This window comes from Lepidochelys kempii, chromosome 3 (assembly GCF_965140285.1).
Source record: "Lepidochelys kempii isolate rLepKem1 chromosome 3, rLepKem1.hap1, whole genome shotgun sequence".
NCBI classification, from domain to species: Eukaryota; Metazoa; Chordata; order Testudines; family Cheloniidae; genus Lepidochelys; species Lepidochelys kempii.
Window position 1 is genome coordinate 22742711 of NC_136382.1, and position 22522 is coordinate 22765232.

General features: G+C 46.7%; 1 protein-coding gene across 1 annotated transcript; it reads right to left on the reverse strand.

Moving 5' to 3' along the window:
- Window positions 1-13: 13 nt before the first annotated feature.
- LOC140908376 (b(0,+)-type amino acid transporter 1) lies at window positions 14-21795 on the reverse strand. The gene is made up of 6 exons (XM_073335353.1): window positions 21052-21795; window positions 10038-10171; window positions 9573-9702; window positions 3011-3135; window positions 2091-2178; window positions 14-247 (listed from the first exon to the last, which is right to left on the reverse strand). Exons 1-6 carry the CDS (start codon window positions 21793-21795, stop codon window positions 14-16), a joined length of 1455 nt encoding a protein of 484 aa, XP_073191454.1.
- Between the last annotated feature and the right edge of the window lie 727 nt (window positions 21796-22522).

Sequence of the window (22522 nt, forward strand, 5' to 3'; positions counted from 1 at the left end):
GGTGAATGTTAAATTAGTTTGTATTCTTAGCCGTCGGGGCAACTTCCAGGAGCAGCTGGAGATGCAAAGTGACTCTCTGTAAGAACTGGGGATGGCGTTTGTAATGAACTAATGGGAAGTAAACAATGATACCACTGAGGATGAATAGGATGACATAGAGGGACTCGATCTGGGGTTGGTCGATGATTGGAGCCAGCACCAGGTACACAGATGCAATCAACACAATTATTGGTATAATAATTGGAACCTGTGAAAACAAAACATCTCTGTAAAGGACAATATATATCCTAGGCCTGACCCTGTGAAGTTCTGAATGCCCTCAACCCACACTGGAATAGCACTTTCCAGGAGGCACTCAGCACCTTCCAAAACTAGGCCTTTGGGCACAGACTCTTCAGCCAGCCATTAAATCTGCGTGCATGTTCTAGGTACACTGAGGATTATGAACACAGAACCACAAATCCTATAATAGTGTCTGACTGACCACTTGTACTTGAAAATGGGAGGGTCTGCATGTGTAAAGCCGACAGACCTGGTCGTCAAAAGGCAGGATAGAATCTGGGACAGCTGAAGCTTAGTATACAGCCTAAGGCTGTAGCAGACTCATTCATCCCTAGATGGTCTAGATGCCACTAGAGGGAGACAAGAGTGCCACACCAAGCAGACAGCGGTTACACATGCACCGAGGGGTGGATGCCCAAGTAGCCTATTTCTGTAAGTTTGGCCTTAAAAATATTCAATCTAAAACTTAAGTTTAAATTTAATTTAAATTTAACTTAAAATTTCACCAAAGACCTGTAAATAAACAAGAGGGAATAATCCTGCACCAACAGGGAGATGGGTTAGATGCCCCAGTTGTTCTTTTCCATCTCTAACTTCTGTGATACCCTACTTTCAGGAGGGAATCGAACTGCCAAAGTCAATGGTATTGTGCTTGTTTAATAGGGAGAGCATGGATGGGACCCTCCACAGATCTCCCTAGCCTTACCACTCAGCAGCACTGCTCTGCCTGCCTCAGCCCATGCTCGCTCCCAACGGGGCCCCAACCCTTCTGGCAAAATTCTAATACAAACTCTAGCTTTACTTTGAGTGTGAAAATGTTTCTCTTGCAGACAATGGTGTGTCACAAGGAGAGATCCTTCTATAGCCACTGCCCTGTTAGCCAAGACCAGGGAACCTCAGGAGTTAGTGACATGAGTTGCTACAGTTTGAGCTAAAGAGCCAAACTATCCATCTAAAAATTGTAACAGGCCCATTACCTCTGTGGACGGAGACCTGGCAGGCACATAAAACACACTGAACAGGGGGTTGCACTTCCACTGTTTCACTCTTCTTTAACCAACAACATGGAGTTTGCTGTCCTAGTTTCAGGACAGAATCACAGGTGATAGGTGCCTTATTGGGACTTTTCCAGCTCCCTGCCCGGGCAGGGCCGTGCTCACTGTTCCATCACTAGTGCTTTGTCAAGTCTAGCTTTAAATATTAAACCTGCTCCACACCTCATGGAGATGCCCACTGGGGTCCAAGATCCACGCATTGCCCCTATCCCAAAGAAAAGCCAATGGACTGTGAATGGAGCCTGCTCTGGTTCACTTTTCTTCAGTGATCCCCTCTAAGCGTAGAAACTCCCCTTTCCGAAGAGTTCCCCGTCTAACAGGAGAAGCCCTGCAGCACATCTTCTCTGGAGCTGTGCAGTCTGATGGGGCACTGGAGAGGGGTACAGGTGACTCCAGAGCAGGACTTCATTTGGATCCCACGAGCTAACCTGTATTTGGGAACCAGTACCCTAGGAAGCAAACATGTGCCCCAGCCATGGCAAAATGACTCAGGAGACCCTTTTAGAGCACTCCTTTCCTTAGATCCTCTTCTCACAGGTTTAAGAAGAAGCAGTGTCTGAGATCCAGGACTAAAGATAAACCTTCACTGGTGGGAGGGGCAGCATGTTGCCAGGCAGGTAGCTATATGTCTCCATAGTGCCCTTATGTTCAATCCTTCCAGATGGGATTAAAGAGAATATTTGGTAAAGTCTATCAAGGGTGCAACATCATTCTCACTTCCATGGGCAACAAATAAATGTTTTTAAGTTTTACCTTATATGATCTTGGCAGTTCCGGTTTCTTAATCTTTAAGTATAGGAGACCAGCAATAGTTGTGCCATAGAAAAGCCAAGCTGTAAAACTGTACAAAAAAAAAGTTACAACCATTGAGTTCAGGAATTAGATCAGCTGAATATAAAAGCCCTGCTTTTCAGATATCAACTGTATGTACCTTTAAGAAAGTGCACTGTTTAAAAAGGAGAGGAATCATTAACTTTAGTACAAAAGAGCCCTTTTTAATTGTCCTAAATCCAACACTTATCAACATGCACTCCATTTTTCTCACCTACAGTGATCAAAACTTTAAAATGGAGTAAATATCATTAGCCATTAGAACAATTTACCAAGTTTGTGGTGGATTCTCCATCACTAGAAATTTTTAAATAAAAGATTAGATGCTTTTCTACAATATATACTCTAGTTCAAACAGGAATTAATTCTGAAAAATCCTATGCCTGTATTATATGGAGTATCAGAGGAGATGATCACAGTGGCTTCTTCTTATAATCTATGAAAACAGCAGGTATGGATCCATTTGTAAATTACTATGAATCACAGCAGCATTCATGTCACAAAATTGCTAATCACACACTTTTCTCTTCCCTCTGACAGTTGTTAGCTAGAAAATGATAACATGAGCTAATGAAGGCAGCAGGTATCATAGAATATCAGGGTTGGAAGGGACCTCAGGAGGTTATCTAGTCCAACCCCCTGCTCAAAGCAGGACCAATCCCCAATTTTTGCCCCATATCCCTAAATGGCCCCCTCAAGGATTGAACTCACAACCCTGGGTTTAGCAGGCCAAAGCTCAAACCACTGAGCTATCCCTCCCTCCACACAGGTAGAGAGAATGTATTAACAATGTTAAAAACAGATTCGGGGAGGGGGAGGGGCAATGGAAATATTAACCATACCTGAAGAAGTTTACTATGCTGCTGAAGTTTCCTGGTATTATCATTATTAAAGCCATGGCTGATGTAAATATCAGAGCAGGGGAAGGCGTGAGGCATCTCACATGAGCCATGGACAGAATATCTGGCTGAAAGTCAAAGCAAAAGGTGACAGACAGACAATCACATCTGCATAGGGCCCAATTCTGAAATGCATACTCATGCTGCCATGGGCTGCACTGGGAATTTTGCCTGAAGCAAGAGTTCAGGATTGGGCCTTTAACCAGCAGCTAAGCACTGTAATTAAAAAGCAGTTCTACTCTGAAGGGTGTAAACATGGAACGCCTCAAGGCTATCTTTAATCGTAGCTCAGTGATTTCATATCAGATTTGCTCAGGCTGCAAATAAAAGATGGGATTTTCTGTTAGTCTATAGCCTCTAGCTGGTACCTGAAAGCCAAGTCAGATTATTATTAATGATGATTAATGATCCAGAAAGAAAGATTCTAAAAGCAAATTCTGCCTTGTTACATCTGGGCAGCCTCATTGTTCTCCAGCTCTGCTACTTTCAGTTACTTTCCAATGGGACTTGACATCAGCGGGACCATTTGTGGAACTAAGCATCTAGAAATGAAAGACTACTGCAACCAGCCCCCAAACAAACCCTGATTTGTTACAAAATGTGGGATAACTTGCTAGCCTGTTCCATTGCTTGATTCCATTGCTTGGGAGTGTTTAAAGAGAGCACTTTGTCTCATTTCTGACGTGACTATCAGGTGCTCAGTTATAATACTACCCTACTGCCTGAAAACCTGGGTCACTGCATACATTCTGAACTATCTGTTAGCATACATGCTCAGAGCTTTCAGATCCCAAACTGCCCAGAGCATCACATGCATTCCAGAACTTTCCATGTATGGATGACACCATCTTTCATTTCTAAAAAGGGGACAATGCAACACATAACTCCCTGTGTTGCTTGCATGGGCCCAGGCATTTAAACACACTGAAGAGTCCCTGAGCTGAGAGTGTAGGGGAAGTGGAGTCTTACACTTATGCATACGGGAGGAAAAATGATGGAAAGCAAGAACTGTAATTAGGGGGCGCTAGAAAGAACATAGCCTCCATGCTAAGGGTATGTCCACGCTACGAAATTAGGTCGAATGTATAGAAGTCGGTTTTTTAGAAATCGGTTTTATATATTCAAGTGTGTGTGTTCCCACAGAAAATGCTCTAAGTGCATTAACTCGGCGGAGTGTTTCCACAGTACCGAGGCAAGCGTCGACTTCCGGAGTGTTGCACTGTGGGTAGCTATCCCACAGTTCCCGCAGTCTCCGCTACCCATTGGAATTCTGGGTTGAGATCCCAATGCCTGATGGGGCTAAAACATTGTCGCGGGTGGTTCTGGGTACATATCGTCAGGCCCCCGTCCCCTCCCTCCCTCCGTGAAAGCAAGGGCAGACAATTGTTTCGCGCCTTTTTTCCTGAGTTACCTGTGCAGACTCCATACCACAGCAAGCATGGAGCCCGCTCAGGTAACCGTCACTGTATGTCTCCTGGGTGCTGGCAGACGCGGTACTGCATTGCTACACAGTAGCAGCAACCCATTGCCTTCTGGCAGCAGACGGTGCAATACGACTGGTAGCTGTCATCATCATGTCCGAGGTGCTCCTGGCCACGTCGGCCAGGAGTGCCTGGGCAGACATGGGCGCAGGGACTAAATTTGGAGTGACTTGACCAGGTCATTCTCTTCAGTCCTGCAGTCAGTCCTATTGAACCGTCTTATGGTGAGCAGGCAGACGATACGGAATTGCTAGCAGTCGTACTGTACCATCTTCTGCCGGCAGGCAAGAGATGAGGATGGATAGCAGTTGTATTGCACCATCTTCTGCCGAGCAGCCATGAGATGTGGATGGCAGGCAGTCCTTCTGCACCGTCTGCTGCCAGCCAAAGATGTAAAAGATAGATGGAGTGGATCAAAACAAGAAATAGACCAGATTTGTTTTGTACTCATTTGCTTCCTCCCCTCACCCGTCTAGGGGACTCATTCCTCTAGGTCACATTGCAGTCACTCAAAGAGAAGGTGCAGCGAGGTAAATCTAGCCATGCATCAATCAGAGGCCAGACTAACCTCCTTGTTCCAATAAGAACAATAACTTAGGTGCACCATTTCTTATTGGAACCCTCCGTGAAGTCCTGCCTGAAATACTCCTTGATGTAAAGCCACCCCCTTTGTTGATTTTAGCTCCCTGAAGCCAACCCTGTAAGCCGTGTCATCAGTCACCCCTCCCTCCGTCAGGGCAATGGCAAACAATCGTTCCGTGCCTTTTTTCTGTGCGGACACCATACCAAGGCAAGCATGGAGGCTGCTCAGCTCACTTTGGCAATTAGGAGCACATTAAACACCACACGCATTATCCAGCAGTATATGCAGCACCAGAAGCTGGCAGAGTGATACCAGGCGAGGAGGCGACGTCAGCGCAGTCACGTGAGTGATCAGGACATGGACACAGATTTCTCTGAAAGCATGGGCCCTGCCAATGCATGCATCATGGTGCTAATGGGGCAGGTTCATGCTGTGGAACGCCGATTCTGGGCTCAGGAAACAAGCACAGACTGGTGGGACCGCATAGTGTTGCAGGTCTGGGACGATTCCCAGTGGCTGCAAAACTTTCGCATGCGTTAAGGGCACTTTCATGGAACTTTATGACTTGCTTTCCCCTGCCCTGAAGCGCATGAATACCAAGATGAGAGCAGCCCTCACAGTTGAGAAGCGAGTGGCGATAGCCCTGTGGAAGCTTGCAACGCCAGACAGCTACCGGTCAGTTGGGAATCAATTTGGAGTGGGCAAATCTACTGTTGGGCCTGCTGTGATGCAAGTAGCCCATGCAATCAAAGATCTGCTGATATCAAGGGTAGTGACCCTGGGAAATGTGCAGGTTATAGTGGATGGCTTTGCTGCAATGGGATTCCCTGACTGTGGTGGGGCCATATCCCTATCTTGGCACCAGAGCACCAAGCCGGCGAGTACGTAAACCGCAAGGGGTACTTTTCAATAGTGCTGCAAGCTCTGGTGGATCACAAGGGACGTTTCACCAACATCAACGTGGGATGGCCGGGAAAGGTACATGACGCTCGCATCTTCAGGAACTCTGGTCTGTTTCAAAAGCTGCAGGAAGGGACTTTATTCTCAGACCAGAAAATAACTGTTGGGGATGTTGAAATGCCTATATGTATCCTTGGGGACCCAGCCTACCCCTTAATGCCATGGCTCATGAAGCTGTACACAGGCAGCCTGGACAGTAGTCAGGAACTGTTCAACTACAGGCTGAGCAAGTGCAGAATGGTGGTAGAATGCGCATTTGGATGTTTAAAGGCGCGCTGGCGCAGTTTACTGACTCGCTTAGACTTCAGCGAAACCAATATTCCCACTGTTATTACTGCTTGCTGTGTGCTCCACAACATCTGTGAGAGTAAGGAGGAGACGTTTATGGTGGGGTGGGAGGTTGAGGCAAATCGCCTGGCTGCTGGTTATGCGCAGCCGGACACCAGGGCGGTTAGAAGAGCACAGGAGGGCGGAGTACGTATCAGAGAAGCTTTGAAAACCAGTTTCATGACTGGCCAGGCTACGGTGTGAAAGTTCTGTTTGTTTCTCCTTGATGAAACCCCCCGCCCCTTGGTTCACTCTACTTCCCTGCAAGCTAACCACCCTCCCCTCCTCCCTTTAATCATTGCTTGCAGAGGCAATAAAGTCATTGTTGCTTCACATTCATGCATTCTTTATTCATTCATCACACAAATAGGGGGACGACTACCAAGGTAACCCAGGAGGGGTGGTGGAGGAGGGAAGAAAAATGCCACACAGCACTTTAAAAGTTTACAACTTTAAAATTTATTGAATGCCAGCCTTCTTTCTTTGGGCAATCCTCTGTGGCGGAGTGGCTGGTTGGCCGGTGGCCCCCCCACCGCGTTCTTGGGCGTCAGGGTGTGGAGGCTATGGAACTCGGGGAGGAGGGCGGTTGGTTACACAGGGGCTGTAGTGGCAGTCTGTGCTCCAGCTGCCTTTGCTGCAGCTCAACCAAACACTGGAGCATACTGGTTTGGTCCTCCAGCAGCCTCAGCATTGAATCCTGCCTCCTCTCATCACACTGCCGCCACATTTGAGCTTCAGCCCGCCACTTACTCTCTTCAGCCCGCCACCTCTCCTCCCGGTCCTTTTGTGCTTTCCTGCACTCTGATATTATTTGCTTCCGCACATTCGTCTGTGCTCTCTCTGTGTGGGAGGACTGCATGAGATCAGAGAACATTTCATCACGAGTGCGTTTTTTTTCTTTCTAATCTTCACTAGACTCTGGGAAGGAGAAGATCCTGTGATCATTGAAACACATGCAGCTGGTGGAGGAAAAAAAAAAGGGACAGTGGTATTTAAAAAGACACATTTTATAAAACAGTGGCTACACTCTATCAGGGTAAACCTTGCTGTTAACATTACATACATAGCACATGTGCTTTCGTTACAAGGTTGCATTTTGCCTCCCCCCACCGCGTGGCTACCCCCTCAACCCTCCCCCCTCCCCGTGGCTAACAGTGGGGAACATTTCTGTTCAGCCACAGGCAAACAACTCAGCAGGAATGGGCTCCTCTGAATGTCCCCTGAAGAAAAGCACCCTATTTCAACCAGGAGACCATGAATGATTATCTCACTCTCCTGAGGATAACACAGAGAGATAAAGAACGGATGTTGTTTGAACGCCAGCAAACATACACTGCAATGCTTTGTTGTACAATGATTCCCGAGTACATGTTACTGGCCTGGAGTGGTAAAGTGTCCTACCATGAAGGACGCAATAAGGCTGCCCTCCCCAGAAACCTTTTGCAAAGGCTTTGGGAGTACATCCAGGAGAGCCGCGACTGCCAGGGCAAAGTAATCCTTTCACATGCTTGCTTTTAAACCATGTATAGTATTTTAAAAGGTACACTCACCAGAGGTCCCTTCTCCGCCTGCCGGGTCCAGGAGGCAGCCTTGGGTGGGTTCGGGGGGTACTGGTTCCAGGTCCAGGGTGAGAAACAGTTCCTGGCTGTCGGGAAAAGCGGTTTCTCCGCTTGCTTGCTGTGAGCTATCTACAACCTCATCATCATCATCATCTTCTTCATCCCCAAAACCTGCTTCCATGTTGCCTCCATCTCCATTGAAGGAGTCAAACAACACGGCTGGGGTAGTGGTGGCTGAACCCCCTAAAATGGCATGCAGCTCATCATAGAAGCGGCATGTTTGGGGCTCTGACCCAGAGCGGCCGTTCGCCCCTCTGGTTTTCTGGTAGGCTTGCCTCAGCTCCTTAAGTTTCACGCGGCATTGCTTCGGATCCCTGTTATGGCCTCTGTCCTTCATGCCCTGGGAGATTTTGACAAAGGTTTTGGCATTTCGAAAACTGGAACAGAGTTCTGATAGCACGGATTCCTCTCCCCATACAGCGATCAGATGCCATACCTCCCGTTCAGTCCATGCTGGAGCTCTTTTGCAATTCTGGGACTCCATCATGGTCACCTCTGCTGATGAGCTCTGCATGGTCACCTGCAGCTTGCCACACTGGCCAAACAGGAAATGAGATTCAAAAGTTTGCAGTTCTTTTCCTGTCTACCTGGCCAGTGCATCTGAGTTGAGAGTGCTGTCCAGAGCGGTCAGAATGGAGCACTCTGGGATAGCTCCCGGAGGCCAATACCGTCGAATTGTGTCCACAATACCCCAAATTCGACCCAGCAAGGCTGATTTAAGCGCTAATCCACTTGTCAGGGGTGGAGTACGGAAATCGATTTTAAGAGCCCTTTAAGTCGAAATAAAGGGCTTCATCGTGTGGACGGGTGCAGGTTTACATCGATTTAACGCTGCTAAATTCGACCTAAAGTCCTAGTGTAGACCAGGGCTAAGTGCAGAGAACAAGCTCCCCTTCTTCTCCTTGGCGTAGGGATCAGCAGTACTTCACAGTTCACCTCCCCTCTGCCCCAGTCTGTTTCAATTTACTTTAACCATTGAGAGAGACCCTTAAGAGTGAAGACTTTGAGGCTATATCTACACTCAATGTTTTTGATCATTTCCCCCCACCCCACCACTGATCTAATACATGTGCAGTTTCAGCTCCAGCAATGGTGTGAGCACGAATGTAGACAATGTGCACGCATTTCCACTACGGTAGATGACCTGGGGGTAAAAAGAAGCCCACACTTAGTCTGTATGCTGTGTTGCTGGTGCTCAGAGCTGCACCTTTCCACCTGCAGTAAACCCTAAGTTGGAGAGTTTATGAACAATGTCTGATTCCACATCACCTCCCACTTCAGTGGTGGCCTAGCCAGCAGCAACTGAAGAATCAATCCACAGAGCTTTCTAAAATCCTGCAGGAAAAGGGGAGTTAGGAGCTAATATTTCTAATACATGTGTTTTTAAAAAAACAAAACAGACTTTGGAGGGGAAAATCAAACAATGGAGATGCCTTTATATATCAGTAAATGGCTTCAAGAAGCTTTCCCCCCTTTTTGCTTCATATTAAGGGGGAAATAGCATGAACCTAAATAGACAGTTTCTACTCCCTTACCATATGGCCTTCCCTTGAAGCAATATAGCACACACGGCCTCCACTGAAAAACGTTCCATTCGCTGACCCAAACGAAGACAGCGCAACTGACAATGAGATCACCCAGACCCAGTTGCCCAGGACTTTATTCCTAAGTGACAGGGAAATAAAACAGCAAGGCCACAGATCATGCAAAAGCAAATGGTTTTAACCATGACAGAGAAAGACAATCAGTCTCACTCCCTTAATTCATCTTTAACTAGTTGTGCAATGCTATGGCCAGCAGAGGCAGTCATCCTGACCAACTGGAAGAATGCCCTTAGTGTCATCCGTATCATACAGGTGGGGAAACAGGTGAAGTGACCTGCCCAAGGTCACTCAGCAGGCCAGTGGCAGAGCTGGGAGTAGCACTAAGTTCTCCTGAATGCCAGTTGGGTGTCCTAGCCACTAGGCCGCAGTGACAGCGTTAGTACACGCATAGCTCACCCCCAGCTGACGGCCACAGCGCCTGAAGACAGAAGTTCAGCTGGAGTCAGGGCTGCAAAGTAGCTCACGTTTACCAGCAAATATAGGCATGTCACCAAAGGAATGGCAATCATCACTGCTCTTGGAAGGTTCACCTAGGGAAGAGATAAAGAAGGATGAGCTAAGGGCTCCAACACAGCAATGGATATTTACAGCTGCCTCTTGCAGATGGCCAGCTCACGCTGGAATTGAAATCTTCATTGACAATTGACGCACAGCAAAACATTTGACAGGGTGAGAGTGGACATGGTCACATGTACATTCTTGTGCCATAACCTATTTTACTGAATTTCCACGAACCACTGTAAAACATTTAGCAGCGGCTATAACAGAGTTCCTGTGTCCCTGTGTGTCTGAGCATTTTTTGGCCAGCACGCTGAACAGAGATAGAGACTGGACCAAGCTGACCGAAGGGAAAGGGATGGGATGGGAAAAGAACAATTTTATGACACTTACGGTTACGGTTGCTCAAAGACTGAAACCCGCCCCATTTCCTTCTCTTCTACTTCCTCCCCTTTGCAAATGGGAGTTGCATGGAGGGGGAGGAGAGGTGGTGGCTTGGGTATGGATCCAAGAAGGGAAAGGGAACCATTTCTTGGTCCAAGGAAAGTCAGAGCAATCTATTCTCCCTATGACCATTGCAAATGTTTATTACCATTCCCAGTCCTTGGCATGTGGCCTCTCTCTACACTGAGTCACTCTGCAGAAGCAGGGAAAAGTGGAGGTGAGTGAGGTGTCCTCTGGCAGTTCTGACACATCCCATGTCCCTTAGTAGTGGAGAGGTGTTATTCCAAAGGTGCAGTGAAGAAAAGGCACTTCTTGTAGTTTCCCTGTCCCTTTCAGTGCTGCTCATTGAACACAGGGGTTGGACTTTCTGGTGATGCGGTGGGTGGGATGAGTTATGGGGTGAGTGGATATTCTCTGTTGTTCTTTGTTCCTTTACCATGGGAAGGAAACTCTGTCTGCTAGCTAGTCAATTTCCTCTCAAATTTCCACCCTGAGGGCATAATTCAGCAAATATTCAAGCTGGTTCCCTGGGTTTAACAGCAGGGCAAATGGGTGTGGTCCAGCTCTGTAGCTCGCCAAATTCTTCCACTCAGCAATAGAGGGATCACCCTTATTAGAAACATCTAATAAACACCTTAGCATAGGTGGCGGGTGCCCTCCACAGTACTGGAAAGAACGGTCTTTTTCATTCTGGTATATTCAGGACTGCTATGTTCTCCAAGTGATGGGCAGCCTTTAAAGAACAGAAAGGTGACTTGTACCATGACCCCTGAAAGAACCGAATCCACCCCACACGCTGTAAACATTGCATTTTAATAAAAGTAAGACAGGTATCTTAGCATTTTTAACCTCAGCTGCTTCCCTGTGGGCTGCCAAAGTAGTATGAAAGAAGGGGGCTGTAACAGCTGCATTGCCTGGATTCTAAAAAGTATCAATATTGTGGCCTTCAGCAGTACAGTTGCGTTATGTGGGGGGATTTAAGTCCTGTCCAAGGAAAAAATGAAATATAATGCTACCCGGGTCTTTGACATGGCAAGATGTTCTGCTGCTGAGAGGGAACCCATTCTGGTGGTAGGGCAGAGGGGCACCACAGACATAACAAAGGGAGATGTCAAGGACTCTGGAGGACCTGCCTGTTGGTGTAGATAGGAGTCAGGGGCAGTTGGACTTTCCTAGGGCAAGAGAGGATAAGGCTGTTAGGCAGGATGAGGCATTCCTGTAAATGGAGAGACAGCATGGGCAATGGGAGCATGCACAGAGGGAATAGGATCATGCACTCATGCAGCCCCTAGTCCAACTGGTAGCGGAAGGCTTTCAGGGCCTGCCCCCTGCTCGGGCCACTCCTCCTTTATGGGAACAGGCAACATTACCTCTGCCTCCTCCAGCAGCAGCCCAGGCTGCTGCTGTGACAGTGAATCCCAACTCCCTCCCTGCTGGGGAGGGGCATGCTGGATGCCCAGCACCATGTCCTCCTCAGTCACCAAAAACTCCTCTTGAAGGACCCCGGTCCGGTCCTAGCACAGCCTGTGTTTGGCCCCTAAACGCCATACAGGAGATGTCCCTATTTGTCACACCACACAATATTCTGTGGGCATTCCCCCTCTTCCCAAGGAGAGGAAAAGGTTGTGGAGATGTCTTTGCTTAAAGTAATTTTTGCCTACTTGTAAGGGAATTTGGCTTTTTTTGGGGTGGGGAGGGAGGTGGTCATTTGTTCCTGTTACAAACCGTTCTTGTTCCATGTATATATGTTTATGCAGAAGTCTCAAAGTCCCGGCCCACGGGCTATCTGTGGCCCGAGACCCTCCTCACTGCGGCCCCTGGAAACTTTTTAAAACTTTTCTTTCATCTGGCCCTCGTGGCTGCCGCCCGGAGGTAGGAGGGGAGTGGGCTGGAGAGATTCACTTGCTCCATCCTGCTGCTCCTGGAACCCTCCCAGGGGTTGCACTTGGCAACGTGTCATTCATAAAACTTTTGATCTCTGTGGCCTGGGGGACATTCACTTCGGCAGCTCGGCTCCCTGCAAGGGGTTCCCTACCCCTGCGGTTGCCGGTGGAGCTGCGGAAGAGAGACCCAAGCAGCCACGCTGCCGGCTCTGTCTGCTGCAGGCGCCGCCCCCCGCAGCTCCCATTGGCTGGGGGAAAGGGATAGAGAGATCATCACTAGTCGCCAGGCAGAGTCAGCCATGGAGGCAGCCTCACTAGTCGCCGGACAGAGTCAGCTGGGGTGGCATGGGGCCAAGGGAGCGAGGGAAAAGGGTGGGAAACGGGCTGGGAGGTGGTGTGACTCATGAGGCGCCAATGACAGCATGAGGGGGCATGCTGCTTCTGTCTCCCTTCCTGAAGTGCTGACTCCGTGGCCAAGGGGAGCTCCAGGAGCGGCGCCTTCATGGAGGCAATGTGCCTGGTGCCTGCAGATAAGATAAGATAAGAAAGGAAAGAGACTCTTCCCAGCTGTTGCCGCTGCTGGTCTGTGTAATAAAATGAGGCCCTTTATTTACTTTTTAACCCACTGTCCCACGTAATGTTGGTAGGTTGTGTAGGAGAGGCAATCTCAGCAGGAGCACCAGGAGGCACTGACCCTGATGGGAGCATAATCCCAGAGACACAGGGGAGGGTTAGACCCCCCACTGCCCCATCTCTTTAGGGTAATAGCCATGCGCCTCACCCCCTGCACCTGACCAGTGGGCAGGCCATGACTGTGCCTCCTCCTCAGCCGCTTTTGTGCCCAAGGCGGCCCAGCCCCACAAGGTCCTGCTGTCAATAGAGCATCGAGTGTGGGAAACTGGAGCAGGAACTGCCTCGTGGTAGGATGGTGTTGGTGAAGGTGTTTGGTGGCCCCTGAAAGACCAGGTTTCTATTCCTGGCACTGCCTCTGCCAGTGATGTCCTGTGTGACCTTGGGCAAGGCCTCAGTTCCCTAGCTGTCACACAGGGATAATAATAACCCACCTTTCTCTCTCTCACACACACACACACGGGTTGCTTGTAAACAGCCTTACAGAGAGATGTCTCAACCTAAAAAAAAAAAGGAAAATTGACGACGAACACCCCCAATTCCAAGACAAGTGGACTGTTGATTATTTTGTCATTGAGTACAAACAGACTGCCTCATGCCTGATCTGCAAAGACAAGGTTGCTGTTTTAAAAGACGACACTATCGAACAACATGACACAACGAAACATGCACAGCAATATGATAAGTATCAGGGAGAAGAGAGAGAGAGCGAAGATGGTCTTACAATTGAAAAAAGACTTCGCGAAGCAGCAGCAGCTTTTTCAGAAAGTGAGAAAAGAATCAGAGTCAGCAGTTTTGGCAAGTTATGTCATAAGTGAAATGACTGCTAAGTGTGGGAAGCCATTTACGGATGGTGAATTTATTAAACAATGCTTTATTAAAGTCAGTGAGATCGTATGTCCCAACAGGAGAGATGTTTTCAGCAATATCAGCCTATCTCCAAATACAGTAGCAGAACATATTATTCAATCGCAATTGATGAGAGTACCAATTTGGTTGACAGTATGCAACTTGACATATTTGTGAGAGGGGCTGATGAAAACTTTGCAGTAACTGAAGAACTGCTCAGCTTGTCAACAATGCACGGTAGGACAATGGCCAGTGAAATTTTTCACTGCCTCACAGAAGCACTGGAACAACACCGTCTGCCATGGCACTTGTTAGCCACCTTAATCACTGATGGGGTTCCAGCAATGATTGGTCAAAAAAACAGATTGGTAGCACTAGTACAAAAAAAGATGGCCGAGCAAAATGCTGAGCAACCAATAGCGTTACACTGCATCATTCACCAACAAGCACTGTGCAGTAAATCTTTGAAATCTGACAAATGTCATGTCAATTGTTGTGAAATGTGTGAATTACATTTGCTCAAGGGGCTTGCAGCACAGACAGTTTTGTGCTTTCTTGGAGGAAACTGAATCTAAATAAGGTGACTTGCTCTACTTCATTGAGGTGTGCTGACTAAGCAAGGGTTCTACTTTTAAGAGATTCTTTTAATTGAAAACAGAGGTGAAAAGATTCATGGAAGAAATTAAATTGTCTGTACCACAATTTGAAGATCACAAATGGATGACAGATCTTGCTTTCCTTGTTGACATTACACAAGAGCTGAATATCCTACACCTGAAGCTGCAAGGTCCAGGCCAGCTGGTGACAGCAGTGTATGATAATGTAAGAGCATTCACAACTAAACAAAAACTGTGGAAAAATCAGATTTCTCAGGGGACTCTCACTCATTTCCCAGCATGCAAGTCACTTGTGGAAGAGCTCAGCTCTGAAATACAATTCAGTGGTTCTGAATACATTACTAAGCTTGACCTGCTTTTGCAAGAATTTGATCACCGGCTTGCAGATTTCAGAAAGCACAAAGAAAGCTTCGATATGTTTGCTAATCCATTTTCTGTTGATGAGGAAACACTACCATGTGATTTACAAATGGAACTCGTTGATATGCAGTGCAACACATCTTTAAAGACTAAATTCAGAGAAACCGAAGATGTCACAGTTCTTCAGACAGCTACCACCATCTTTCCCAAATCTTGCAAAACCTTCAGAAAAATCATGTCCTTGTTTGGCGGTACTTAACATTTGTGAGAGACTTTTTTCCACAATGAATATACTGAACAAAACTGTCTGATGCCCACCTTGCTGCAATCCTGAAGGTTTCAACTGCTCAGTCACTTTGGCCAAACATCAACAAACTGACAGAACTGAAGCGTTGCCAGGTGTCCGGCAAACACTAAAAACTCTCTGGCAGGCGAAGAATTGTATAAAGTTGTATGACAGTTTTATTATTTCTAAGAAATTTGTAATAAAAAATACAATATAAATGTTTTCTTTTCTGAACACCATCTTCAGTGACATTACTGGCCCGCTGGGAGGATTTGAGGACTGGCAGTGGCCCTAAGGTAAACTGAGTTTGAGACTCCTGTGTTAATGGAAGTTACTGGTCATGTCATTTGCATGAGTACCTTCTTAAGTATGGTCACTGGGATACTTCCTGGAGGTTTGGGGTGAGGTAGTGGATTCATGACTGAGTGATTTCTGTAAGAGACCAGTGCCATGGAAATGTGAATAATTCCATCCCGACCCTACCGCCTTTTCCCTCACCTCACCCCAGCCATGAATTACCTAGTTTTTTAAAGAGTTCATAGCAGTGAAGTATGAAGTGAAATAACCGTTGCTGTCCAAAGTACCACAACAGACAACATGAATTTTATGGAAAAGTCTTTGTTTTTGTTAACTAAGTGAGAATACAGAAAAAGGAAACAAACGTTAACTAACAATGAAGATGCCTGATGCCAAGCACTTTAACGACTCCCCCACCCTCAGTTATCACTGGCAACCATGAGAGCAGTCATAGCATGGGAGCATGCATAGCTCCTGATGACAGCTTGGAGATACTGTGGCAGAATTGTAAGGAAGAACATATTAAGTCCTTCCCAAAACCTTATGGGACTGGGGTGGGTTTTTTTTTTTAATTATTGTATCAATATTTAAGTGCTCCCTGTAACAGATTTTCTATTCATTGCTGGGGCGCCTCCTTGTGGCTGCATCTGGGGAATAGCCCTGCCCAGTCTGATGCCCTTTCCTATTTCTCATTCACAATACAGCCCTTCTCATGCTTCAGGGATTGGAGTGCTACCTCTTCATGGCTTGGCCCACTGGCCAAGTCACTATTGTTTTCCCCTTCTGGAGTGTTAAAGTCTCTCCATACCAGCTGTCTCAGGCAGTCTTCTAATTCACTGCCTAGACTGTGCCACTTCCCCAGTGACTGGTAGGGGATCTGGGACCCGTCCAGGCACCCTCAAATCAGCAGCCAAGGTCTGCATTGTCCTAAACCTTGCTGTCATTTTCCTAAACCTTTCTCTACTCCACCCCTATCAGGCTTCTGTTCTACCACCCTTCTGGTTAAACCCTTCTTTCAGGGCCAGGATCCCAGGGCTTCTACTCTTCTCCTGAGTCTCCTTCTTTCCCTCTCTAAGCCCAGAGTAACCACAGACTTCCACAGCACTGCCTCCTTCTGCCCTCTCTTCCTGACCTTATACCAGCCTGCCTGCTCCTGCCCAACTGGGCTTCATCCTCAATCAGTGCTTGCTCATCAAGCCTAACTCTCCCTCAGGTGTGGCCTACAAGGTTACTTAAGCCCTCTTGGGCCACATTAATCCTTTCCAGGCTCGTGTGGAGTGAATACCCCATCACACTCCCCATAAACCGACCCCAAACAGAGCAGTTAACATGAAACAAAAACATTGCTCAGTGATGGTACTGAAGTGTATTAAAAGTCTCCATAGTACAAAACCATGACCACAGCTCTTAACCCTGAGTGTCCTCTCCCAATTGTCTTGCTTTCAGTTAGAACACTTACTGAAGGGGATCAACACAAATCAAGGTATCCTGCCACAGAAGTATGTGGCAATGCTCTATTGTGCTTGTCAAGCAGTACAACATTGTCATAACAGTGTACCACGACACAGTCCCAATTCACTGTCTGGCTCCTCGTTATGACATTATTTGTGAGCTCACAGCATCATGAATTTTGCTGGCCCTCCAGGAACGAGGAGCAGTGCGCACATGGGTGGGGTTGCCTGTACAGGCTTCAGAAAGCAGTTCTGTCCTGTGCCCGCTGGCTGTGGAAGTATTCCCACTGAGCCCCACATACTTTAAACAAAACACAGTTCACCACGATAATCCAAACCCTGTTGGCCACATTGGCATCCAGATGAGTCCAGAGGCATTGCCCAAAAGTGCACTTTACTACCATTCTGTAGCTACTTGATCTGTAGTTTAATTCTTTTTCTTGGGTCAGAGATGTCGGGGTGAGCCACGGTAGGAGTGGGTCTGCAGAGTCCCCAGAATAAATGTCAGCACAGAAGCACCATACATAGTCACATTGTTTTGGAAGAATAAATGTGCATCTTTCCCTTGCAGTACAACCCCAATCTCCTGAGCACCCTGGCATCATGGACCTTCCCTGTGTGTCCAGTGTTTAAATTCATGAACTGACCCCTGAGGTCCACCAAGCCTTGGAGAACCAGTGAATAGTAACCTTTGCAGTTCACATACTCACTGGCCCCTTTTAGTGGGAAAAGTGAAAGGCTGCATGTTCTGTTCATGGCCCCACACAATTAGGAAAAATCATCCTCTGAAATCCTGCTATAATTTCAGAGACTTGCATTATGCCAACCACACATCGGTAGATTACAGCATTGACAGCCTGGCATATCTGTACAACCACCATCCCAACAGTCGACTTCTCAACCCTGAACTGGTTGGCAACTGACCAATAGCTGTCCAGTTGTTGCCTGATTTCCCTTTCAGGAAAATAGCCATCTATTTCTGCACTGGTATGGGATTCTGAAATCGAATGGTCTAGCGCTGGGGGCTTGGTCCAAGCTCCTGGCACAACTGAATGAAGGTCTGCTTCCTCATTCTGAAATTCTGAGGCACTGGTCATCATCCCAGGATTCCAACATGATGTCATCCCACCACACTGTGCCACTTCTCTGGGACCAGAAGTGGTGGTCTACTCATGGCATACCATCATGATCCCAGCATTCAAACCATCCATTCCATGGGACCTGAGTGGATTTTCATTCCTGCTCTGGGCCAGCCATCTTCGCCACCTGACAGCTCTCTGGACTGATTCCATCCACTGTCCGGTACTGCACCACATGAACATTTGTCCTGCAAGCAGTAACAGAAGCAGAACCACATCTTCCTGGACCTGTTCCATGCCTCCAACACAGTTTGGCAGAAGGGAGAGAAGAGTGGGAGCTGCCTTTGTCAAGTGTGTGAAGGCGGGGTACAGTACCAGCAAAACGCAGCAAGGTGGCTCCTAGAGTGTGCGATGCACAGGACTCCGGGATAGCACTAATGTCACATGCCAAAAAGGAGCAGTGTGGATATATGCCCATTCACAGCATATACCAGTGCCCACCATGGCATATGGGGACACTCATCATGGGTACAGGATATACGGTATAAGCACATGTAGCCCCGTACACTCTTAAGTGTAGATGTAGCCAAAGTGAAATCATGTTTTTCACACAATACTTTCACAATGGACTCAGTCTTGAGGTCCTCACTCAGGCAACAATTCTATTGACTTGAGTGCCTTTTGCCTGAATAAGGATTGAAAGACCAGGCCTTGAATGCAGACGTTCACTATAACTGTCCATAACCAAGGTCCTCCACTGGGACATTCATGTATTATTGTTTGTTTCCCCAACCATGTGCTTGCAAACTCTCTTTACAACTGTGACTGCCAGGGGGTGGAGAGGAAGGGATCAGGAGTAGAAGTGAGGGGAACAGAGGAAGGCCAGGGTCAGGAGCAGCCATGCGTGTACCATCAGCGCCCTCACACCCACTCATTATCTATAGATCTACAATCAGAGTATCTGGCACCATTAAGTGTTTAAAATATGAATAACAATATCAATCTCATCCTTCCTTCCCATCCTGTAGGAGAATTAGCTTAATTTGTTTAGAATTGTTTTATTTTGTGTGTGTGAGCGAGAGAGAGAGCGAGAGAGACCGGGGGTGCAGCAGGTGCTGGTACAGAATTGAAGTCTCCAGGAGGGGGGCTATATCACGGGGAGACTCCTGCTAGAGAGACTGTATGCTGAGGAATAAAGAGGAGACACATCTGCACCACCGATAGGCCCAATTTTGGAAATACCTCTGTGATTCCTCCAAAAGGATCACACAGACACATGCCAGTTTGTACTGATCTGAACCAAAGAGTTAGTGTGACCAGTAGCTAGTGCAGGATTTGCTAACTGTGTTATACCCTAATGACATTTGCTGTTTAGTGTAACATTCTCACTAACTTATGACTTTCATTCTATCCCTGCCCTGGGAATAAAGAACTCTTTTGTTTTCAGAGGGACTGTCATTCTTGGAAGGAGCCTGTTAAATGCCCACATGGCTCTTATAGCTGTGCAGACAACACTTGCTCCAAAGTTTGTGGTGTAATGTTTGTATGTGCCAACACCACCAAATGTCCATGTTCCACTGCACAGGCCTATCTGAGACAAGATGGGGGTCAGTTACACTTATAATTATTACTTGTATGGCAATAGTGCATAGACACCCCAGCTGAGATCAGGGTCCCCTTGGGCTAGACATCATACAAACACATAGCTAGCTCCTGCCCTGATTGATTTACAATCTAAATAGACAAGACCAACAAAGGGTGGGCAGGGAAACAGGGGCACAGGGAGGTGAAATTACTTGCCCACGGTTATGCAGTGAGTTGGTAGCAGAGCCAGGAATAGAATCCAGGTCTCTTGAACCCCATGGCCAATGCCCTACCCAACAGACATACTACCTCCCAACATGCTCTCATAAAATGTCTCTTATTTATTTATTGGTTAGTATCTGAGGGTCCAATTATGACTGAATAATGAGTTTTCAAGGGTGCCATCTGTTTAACCACAACTCTTTAAGATTATAAGCTATCATTTCCCACCAGAAAGCACTCCTTTCCTAACAGAGAAAAAAATTATAATTATGTTGTCAAGTGAATGATTAAACCATGCATTTACAAAGACGTATTGTACTTTAATCTGTTGCGTGACTCTTGATCATTGTAACGATAGCTTACTTGCTGCCAGACCTGAAGATCACCTGTTTTGTTGCATCATTCCATGAACATTTCACTGAAATTGATGAAATATCAGTGTCTATTGCTGAACATTCAACATGTCCAAGAGTTAGATCACATTTAGATCACAGTTCAGAGGTGACAATTAGCCCTAACTGTCCTATGGATTTTTGCGATGTGAATACTTGTCCATTGGGAACTGGACTGAGACCATGGTGAGGATTTTTGGCCTGTGTTGTGCAGCAAATCAGATTAGATGATTGCAATGGTTCCTACTGGCCCTAACATCTGTGAACTATCAAATAATAAACACAGGGGCTTTTACTGAAGATATTACAAGTGGTGAGTACCTGACCAAAATTCTTCCTGTTCCTACCTCAGCTACCTGTGCTGTGGAACAGTGTGCTGTACTTCCGTAGATTGTCTCCCTTCACCCTAAAGGCATCTGCCTTTCAGTGTTTAAAATTCTTTGGGAAGAAGTGCTGTGTAATGTAAGATATTAATTGTAATTTAGATTAATGTTGAATTGTGCTCCTTCTATTAGATCTGTAAACTTGATTGCTGCTGCACTGGTATGAAATATGCTCTGTATACTTCTGCACTCACATGGCTCCATTCAACCAAGGATTGGTCACTATTTTAATCCCCAGTTTATGGAGAGAGAAAATAAGGCACAGAGAAGTTAAATGGTTTGCTCAAAATCACACACAGGTCAGGGACAGAGCCCAGTTTGTGTGGCTCCATGCTTTAACCACTAGACAGTACTGCCCCTCTCATTATCTTAAAACAATCAAAGGTGCTATTAGCAAAATTAAACAAATAAGTAAAATCCGTATAATTCACTCACTTCAGGCTTCCTAAGTTCCTCGGTCACAAAATTCAGGTTGTTCCATCCATCATAGGACCACAGTCCCTGATAAAATGCCACTCCGATTGGCCCAGTCCTTGCAGTTGTGTTTTGAAAGGTGTCCTGGAAACTTTGCGTGTGTCCATTGATGAGCAACACCACACCGCCTATTACAATGACCAGCAAAACTAACAGTTTGGCTGCTGTAAATATGTTCATAATGGCTGTGGCCAGCCTCACATTGAGACAATTAACGATGGTTAAAAACAGGATACAGCTAGCGGCCGTACACTTGATCACTACCTGAGGGGTTGAGCATCCTTGGTAAAATGGAGCAACAGCATATTCGGCAAAGCTTAAAGAGACACCTGCCACACTGGCAGGCCTTACCACGATGATGGAAGTGTATGCAAAAAGAAAAGCAGGAAGAGAGCCAAAATTCCTTAAGATATAAATATAGTCCCCCCCTGACTCTTTAATTATGGTCCCAAGTTCAGCATAAGACAGGGCTCCAAACATGACCAGCAGACCACAAGCAGCCCAGATGATGAGACTTCCTGCAGGGCTACCCATATGGTACAGCACCCATTCTGGAGACATAAAGATCCCAGACCCGATCATGGTGCCTGCAATTAACGACACAGCGCTAATCAGTCCAATCTCTCGCTTCAGCCTTAAAGTCCCCATCCCTTCACTCGGATCTGCAGCTGAACTAGAAGAGTCTACTGTCCTCCTTTCCCGCATAAAGGAGCTCTTAGTATATGTTGCTTCAGAGAAGGTGTAAAAAAGCAGCACTCAGTGTTTCAAGTAAGGACTGTCTCAATCCTTAAGGTCACAGTTAATAATTACAGCAGTTAAGTAAATTACTTCAGATGTTACGGGTCCATTCAGTGATTTATAGTGAGATACATGACCTTTTTTTGTTGCCTTCCTTTCCTTTTATTACCATCTTATCATGTGTTATAACACAGTGCAGCTTTACCCTGCTTCATCCTGGCTCAGGTGCCGAGCCCCTTTTACTCCCATTGCAGGCAATGGGAATGGTCTGCCCTCAACACCCCAGAGGAGGTGCTCAGCACCTTGCAGGATTGTGTAATCCTGATTAGTTTGCAGTTTTGCATGTTATGCGTTTGTGTCAATCCAAAAACAAGCTGCAGACAAGCTAAATTCCCATACAAATATGCACTTTATTCTCTGAGGCTGATTCAAAGTCACTGTTCAAGCAATTTTCAGAACTGGTACCGTAGACCCTGCACGCTGCTGGAGCTTCTGACTTGGTTTTTCATGCCATATTAAGGAGCTGTTTAACAGGCTCTTCCCCAAAAGGCTGGTTATTGCATCTTGTTTGGACAAGCACTGCTTTCAGTTTGGAAATCAAAGACAGTGCAAGTGAGGTGAATGTTCTGTCAAAGACGGTCCATAGACACAATGCCCACAGTTAAGGGCAGATTCTGGCTCTGCTTGAATGGCT

Excerpts from the sequence above, each read along its gene's own strand:
- LOC140908376 (XM_073335353.1), bottom strand. The coding sequence starts at position 21,795 with ATGCGGGAAAGGAGGACAGTAGACTCTTCTAGTTCAGCTGCAGATCCG. Across the intron at positions 10,172-21,051 it reads AGGAACTTAGGAAGCCTGAA|GTGAACCTTCCAAGAGCAGT; the intron begins GTGAGTGAATTA and ends TCTCTTCCCTAG. Across the intron at positions 248-2,090 it reads AACTGCCAAGATCATATAAG|GTTCCAATTATTATACCAAT; the intron begins GTAAAACTTAAA and ends TTGTTTTCACAG.